At 41.4% G+C, this 7,500-nt stretch overlaps 3 protein-coding genes across 10 annotated transcripts in view; 2 read left to right on the forward strand and 1 right to left on the reverse strand.

The window, feature by feature from the left end:
• LOC138950247 (uncharacterized) overlaps window positions 1-7,500 on the reverse strand; it is a 796,434-nt gene that overhangs the window by 273,323 nt on the left and 515,611 nt on the right. The gene's annotated exons all lie outside the window — the stretch shown is intronic.
• LOC138950264 (uncharacterized) overlaps window positions 1-7,500 on the forward strand; it is a gene marked incomplete in the record, with an annotated part of 260,344 nt that overhangs the window by 251,601 nt on the left and 1,243 nt on the right.
• Window positions 1-7,500, forward strand: part of LOC138950261 (uncharacterized) — a 19,580-nt gene that overhangs the window by 10,837 nt on the left and 1,243 nt on the right. For all 6 annotated transcript variants that reach the window (XM_070322012.1, XM_070322007.1, XM_070322013.1 and 3 more), the window contains exons 4-5: window positions 4,386-4,556; window positions 7,143-7,189. In XM_070322012.1, the coding sequence (XP_070178113.1) occupies window positions 4,386-4,556; window positions 7,143-7,189 (218 nt within the window). The remainder of the gene's footprint in view (window positions 1-4,385; window positions 4,557-7,142; window positions 7,190-7,500) is intronic.

Genomic DNA, 7,500 nt, shown 5'->3' on the forward strand with positions numbered 1-7,500 from the left:
TAGCGACACGAGTAGTTCCCCTTCCAGATTTCGGCTTCATCGACTGACAAGACTGCAATCCGACGGTCAGTTTTCAACAATATTTCATTTTATAAACAGATCATACGCAATCAATTGCAAACATTTAATCAACTTAAAGAACATGCAGCGGTTTCATACACTATTTTGCCCCAGAAAACTTAACTTCATACAGTTTTTAACGTTGGAACACGGGTGTAAAACTTCGTCTGCTAGTCACATTCGAGGAAAGAACATTTTCTGAGCGATACCAAAACATGAACAGAACACACACTATCTGCCTTTACCGCCACAGCAGAATGACAACATAACTGTGTACTTGATTTTAGTTCAAAACATGGAAACTGACAAGAAGTGTTAACTAAATTGAATGATTTGCACGGAACTATACAACCGCGCATTAATCGGATAGCCTGCGCAGGTAGACTGGTTGGGTGAATATGATTCGATCAAACTTTCGCACAAAAACTCCTCTTTTCTTTGAATAACTGAAGAAAGGAGGGATAAAGAGGTTACATACCTCGTCTCAGTGATTATCAAAAATAATGGTCTCAGTTCGCGGTCATGAAAAAGCTCGCTGAAGCTCGCATTTTTCATGATCCGCTAACTTCGACCATTATTTTTGATAATCACTGAGACTCGGCATGTAACCTCTACATATATTGCCCTTGGTTGGGCTGTTGCTCTCTTAATGTGAGGCATATTGAGTTGAAGCACCTCTCAGTAATTGAGGGTTTCGTTGTATGTGTACCCACAGAGATATAGAATATTCTATATCTCTGTGTGTGTACCTCACAAATTCGGAGGGTTTTGATCACAGTAGCTGTGATAGTGGGGACTGAGCGTTCCCACTGGCAAGTAGTTGACTCTGCGTGTTTAAGTAGATAGTTTGGTCAGAGTTGATCTGAGGTCTTATTGGCGGGTAACAGTTCCCGCTCATGGGTTGGCTGCTTCGTGTAATTAGGGGATAAGTGTGTGTCACTCAACGTCCCTGTGGTTGGGGGTGGCGTCAGCGATTGGTGTAGTGGGGCTCTTAGCCTTAGGCTTGGTGGGCGGAGTTATTGTGGGGGTGATTGTTGGGCGCGAAACTGCGTCCCTCCCTGTCCGTTGCGGTTGGGTAACCATGTTACGTGTCAGTTCTTCCGTGTACTTAGCACTGGTAATCAGTGTAAGATTAAAGTAAACTGCTCCCCGCACCCCCCAAGCCAGAGAACAAGTTAGTTGATTCCAAATTGTCCATCGGGCTTTCATTGTCATGATGCCGTCTTCGCTTTGAGTCAAGTTCAACCTGAACAGTTTTAGGACGTCCTCGTTTTCCAGTGAGAACCTTAATTTTGACACACGGAATTGCTTCGAATCTCGTCAAGCTTTTTTCATCACCGGAAATCGCGTCCGGTAATGGCGACGTAAATTCTTGATTGGAAATTAATAGTAAACGATCGATGAAACAAAAAACGGGATCCGAAAGACACAAAAACTCAAAAGATCAAAATGTAAACTGTATGTTTTGCTAGTTTGGCTTTATTTTCGATTTGGCTCCATTCACTGAGTTATCCGAACGGCGGCAGTGCGGAACCACAGCATCCATCGCTATATATAGCTTCAGCGCGGCTACAGGGGCCTATCATCGCAAAGCAACCCGAAGACTGGGCTACACAGCCTGCTCAGAGTACGTTCTCCGAGTACAAAGTACCCTTCTCACACGGCTGTCCAGCCTGTATTCAAACATACTTTGTAACCGCTATGAGCGAAGTGCAATGGGTGGAGGGTGTGTGTGTGTGTGTGTGTGTGTGTGTGTGTGTGTGTGTGTGTGTGTGTGTGTGTGTGTGTTCCTTGTTTTTGTTTTTGTTTTTTTCCTGTTTGACATTTGTTTCGTCTCCAGAATACTTTTCCAACATACTAGACATACTTTGAGCAAACTCTTGAAAAAAAGTCCTGTTTTTTACCGCTTTTGCGATCGACACCTGCATATCAGTAGGACTAGAATAGCACACGTAATACGCAAGCTAGCTAACCAAATCGACCTGTTTAGGGTAGATAATAGATTTGACTTTCTTCTCGTTATATAAATGTTGCAAAGTTTTGCCTATTGTGATTTTTTTGGTCGATTTGTAATTGGGCCCATCCGTTTTTGTCTGGACGATTTTAAAGGTACCTTTATTTGAGCGGCGGTCACGTGATCGCTGTAAAAGATATCTTTAATTCACATAGTGATACTGATAGTGAAGTAAACGGCTTTAACTGGCATATACAATTTTAATGAAATGACACGAGATGTAATGCTTTAATTTGTTGCAATAATGTTTTGGCCAAGTTTATTTCAATTGAACATTGGAATTTTATTTTTTGAGCCATGTGGCTTCAGAGTCTAACAAAATCTCATATTAATGCGGTGATAGCTAAAACTACAAAACATTGCATATTTGGGTGTGTTCAATCATTAACAAAATACAATGAACCTAACCAAAAAACGATCCATACATCAATGTTTGTGTTTATGACCAAACTATGACGACACAGATCACCTTGACCACCGGTTGTGTGGATGCGTGGCACAAACCGTATCGTCACGCCCCTTCGATAATTGCATGAGTAATTAATAATGTTTTGAAGTGATGGTTTCTGAACAATCGGCCTATCTCATTTGAGTTATAAGTTGGAAACTGCCTTTCTCCAGGGCTGAACAGCGGGAGAAGCAAGAGTTAAAGAGCTGGCATCAACGTTTTTAATCAGCACAACTGCAAAACAATTCAAGAAAAGCTTTGGCTTACCTTCACAATCTATAACTAAGCCTTCCTGTATCAAAGCGGCGGCCTCTGCTAAAAAGAGCGTAACTCAGAAATGAATAACCGTGTCAATGGTTTTCGATGTTCTGAGAGTTTGTACTCTCTAACACACACTACGTACACTTCCAGTAGCTTCCCCTGTAGACTCACTGCACAAATTCCACACACTGAGTTACGTATTTTTTCTTATGAGCGTGACAATATTTTAGTCAATTTTTCTAATGAGCGTGACAATATTTTGGTCAATTTTTCTTTTGAGCGTATATATTTTTAATTTTTAGAGCTTGTTTTTAATCCAAATATAACATATTTATATGTTTTTGGAATCAGAAAATGATGGAGAATAAGATAAACGTAAATTTGGATCGTTTTATAAAATAAATATTTGTTTTACAATTTTCAGATTTTTAATGACCAAAGTCATTAATTAATTTTTAAGCCACCACGCTGAAATGCAATACCGAAGTCCGGGCTTCGTCGAAGACTACTTGACCAAAATTTCAACCAATTTGGTTAAAAAATGAGAGCGTGACAGTGCCGCCTCAACTTTCACGAAAAGCCGGATATGACGTCATCAAAGACATTTATCAAAAAAATGAAAAAAAGTCTGGGGATATTATACCCAGGAACTCTCATGTCAAATTTCATAAAGATCGGTCCAGTAGTTTAGTCTGAATCGCTCTACACACACACACACACGCACAGACACACACACATACACCACGACCCTCGTCTCGATTCCCCCCTCTACGTTAAAACATTTAGTCAAAACTTGACTAAATGTATAAATAGGTTAAGTAAGTACTGTGTTCGCACGCGTGACCTGTCTCGCTCGTTGGGTGTGGTTAGTCGAGACTATCAGAATATAGTATCGGTGATGACTGTTTTTTGGTGTTAATCTGTTACTTTGATGCCGACAGCTTGACTAAATGTTTTCATATCGCTTCACGCGACTTGTTGTCAGCTGAGCTCCACAACAATGTCAATGTTTCTGATGAGCGTGACGATATTTGATTGTGCGTGGTGCAGATAATCCTGACGGCATAGTGACGATATGTGATTGTGCGTGGTGCAGATAATCCTGCCGGCATAATGACGATATTTGATTAAGCGTGATGCAGATAATCCTGACGGCATAGTGACGATATTTGATTGTGCGAGGTGAGGATAATCCTGACGGTATAGTGACGATATGTGATTGTGCGTGGTGCAGATAATCCTGACGGTATAGTGACGATATTTGATTGTGCGTGATGCAGATAATCCTGACGGCATAGTGACGATATGTGATTGTGCGAGGTGAGGATAATCCTGACGGTATAGTGACGATATTTGATTGTGCGTGGTGCAGATAATCCTGACGACATAGTGACGATATGTGATTGTGCGTGGTGCAGATAACCCTCACGGCATAGTGACGATATTTGATTGTGCGTGGTGCAGATAATCCTGACGGCATAGTGACGATATTTGATTGTGCGTGATGCAGATAATCCTGACGGCATAGTGACGATATGTGATTGTGCGTGATGCAGATAATCCTGACGGCATAGTGACAATATTTGATTGTGAGTGGTGCAGATAATCCTGACGGCATAGTGACGCGTGAAGAGTACGTCAAATACCAGACACGTCACGACCCCGAGCTGGACGGACTGTCCCACGAGCTGTACAACGTCTATGACGTCAACAATGACCACCGCCTGACCATGGACGACTACGACGGCTTCTACAGACAGATGGACGTGGACAGTAAGTCTCTGTGTGTGTGTGTGTGTGTGTGTGTGTGTGTGTGTGTGTGTGTGTGTGTGTGTGTGTGTGTGTGTGTGTGTGTGTGTACCCATGTTTCCACAGGTTTGGTTGCCTAAATCACCATAAGGCAACTATCCACACGTGGATGGCAACCTAAACTCTGGATGGCAACCTAATTGTGTGGATGCTCGCTTCATTTAACACCGTTAAATTGACTTTTTTGACGGAAAGAATGTCATAACAATGTTCAAAATGACATTCTTTCCGTCCTCTATAGGCGACGAAATAGGTCAAATTGTGTGCATTTTTTAGTGCAAAATTCTTCGATGCCGGAGCGAGTACTGCACCCAGTGCTGTTGTAGTGCAAGTGCACTAGAAAGGCACTACACCCAGTGCCGCCTCTTAGGTAACCATCCACACTTTAGGTATGTGTGTGTGTGTGTGTGTGTGTGTGTGTGTGTGTGTGTGTGTGTGTGTGTGTGTCGTGTGTGTGTGTGTGTGTGTGTGTGTGTGGTGTGTGTGTGTGTGTGTGTGTGTGTGTGTGTGTGTGTGTGTGTGTGTGTGGTGTGTGTGTGTGTGTGTGGTGTGTGTTCTTCTTGTTCTTGTTCTCCTTTTGTGTTTTGGTCTGAAACTCCCACGTACACTGGTCTTGTTTTTTCGCGAGTGGGTGTTTACGTGCATGGCCGGTTTTGCCATTTAGGCAGCCATACGCCGATTTGGGGGATAACCGTTCTGCGCTAAATTTACTGTAACGGTCCCTTGATCCATGCCAGGGTCAAGGTCATTACAGTTAGCAATACCCAGCATGCGCCACTCCGAAAGGCAGAGTATGGCTGTCTGAATGAAAGGAAAACGTTTTGCTCATGAATTTAGAGTGGATGATTGACTGTCAATTTGTCTCACTGCTGACGAGTAAACTCATTGACTTGTTGACTTAGTGTTAAATGAACAGACGAGTAAACTCATTGACTTGTTGACTTAGTGTTACATGAACAGACGAGTAAACTCATTGACTTGTTGACTTAGTGTTAAATGAACAGACGAGTAAACTCATTGACTTGTTGACTTAGTGTTACATGAACAGACGAGTAAACTCATTGACTTGTTGACTTAGTGTTAAATGAACAGACGAGTAAACTCATTGACTTGTTGACTTAGTGTTACATGAACAGACGAGTAAACTCATTGACTTGTTGACTTAGTGTTAAATGAACAGACGAGTAAACTCATTGACTTGTTGACTTAGTGTTAAATGAACAGACGAGTAAACTCATTGACTTGTTGACTTAGTGTTACATGAACAGACGAGTAAACTCATTGACTTGTTGACTTAGTGTTACATGAACAGACGAGTAAACTCATTGACTTGTTGACTTAGTGTTACATGAACAGACGAGTAAACTCATTGACTTGTTGACTTACTGTTACATGAACAGACGAGTAAACTCATTGACTTGTTGACTTAGTGTTAAATAAACAGACGAGTAAACTCATTGACTTGTTGACTTAGTGTTAAATAAACAGACGAGTAAACTCATTGACTTGTTGACTTAGTGTTAAATAAACAGACGAGTAAACTCATTGACTTGTTGACTTAGTGTTACATGAACAGACGAGTAAACTCATTGACTTGTTGACTTACTGTTACATGAACAGACGAGTAAACTCATTGACTTGTTGACTTACTGTTACATGAACAGACGAGTAAACTCATTGATTTGTTGACTTGGTGTTAAATAAACAGACGAGTAAACTCATTGACTTGTTGACTTAGTGTTACATGAACAGACGAGTAAACTCATTGACTTGTTGACTTACTGTTACATGAACAGACGAGTAAACTCATTGACTTGTTGACTTACTGTTACATGAACAGACGAGTAAACTCATTGACTTGTTGACTTACTGTTACATGAACAGACGAGTAAACTCATTGACTTGTTGACTTAGTGTTACATGAACAGACGAGTAAACTCATTGATTTGTTGACTTGGTGTTAAATGAACTGACGAGTAAACTCATTGACTTGTTGACTTAGTGTTACATGAACAGACGAGTAAACTCATTGACTTGTTGACTTAGTGTTACATGAACAGACAAGTAAACTCATTGACTTGTTGACTTAGTGTTAAATAAACAGACGAGTAAACTCATTGACTTGTTGACTTAGTGTTACATGAACAGAGGAGTAAACTCATTGACTTGTTGACTTAGTGTTCCATGAACAGACGGATACCTGGAAGGACTGATTCACAAGTTGCCGCATGATTGGATTGTCAGGTGGATGGATGGATGGCTCTATGCTTGAATGGATTGATTTATCAGTCGACGCTCTGATGTATCGATTGACTGACTAAATTGACTAGTTGACTCACTGCTGAATCGTCAGATGGATGGATGGATGGATGGGTGTGTGGAGGGAGGGTGGGTGTCTTGGGTGGGTGGATGGATAGATGTATGGATAGATGGACAAATTAACTTCTACAGTTGACTTTGTGATTAATTACCATTCAGATGGACATGAGGGTAGACAATGGGTGAACTGTGGACTGAATGACCGACTGTGTTTTTTTGTCATTCTTGCAGCTGATGACAGTGTGACAGAACCAGAGTTCACGACCTACTGGACCAAGGTCAGTTTAAAGCGTTGGTCACGTGACATGGTGTGTCAACCAGAGAGACAACTATATTGTTATTGTGTTGTGTTGTGTTGCGCTGTGTTGTGTTGTGTTGTGTTGTGTTGTGTTGCGTTGTGTTGCGTTGTGTTGTGTTGTGTTGTGTTGCGTTGTGTTGTGTTGTGTTTTGTTGTGTTGTGTTGCGTTGTGTTGCGTTGTGTTGTGTTGTGTTGCGTTGCGTTGTGTTGCGTTGTGTTGTGTTGTGTTGCGTTGCGTTGTGTTGCGTTGTGTTGTGTTGAGTTGTGTTGTGTTGCGTTGTGTTGTGTTGC

The sequence above is a fragment of the Littorina saxatilis genome, linkage group LG16 (genome assembly GCF_037325665.1).
Source record: "Littorina saxatilis isolate snail1 linkage group LG16, US_GU_Lsax_2.0, whole genome shotgun sequence".
Lineage (NCBI taxonomy): Eukaryota > Metazoa > Mollusca > Gastropoda > Littorinimorpha > Littorinidae > Littorina > Littorina saxatilis.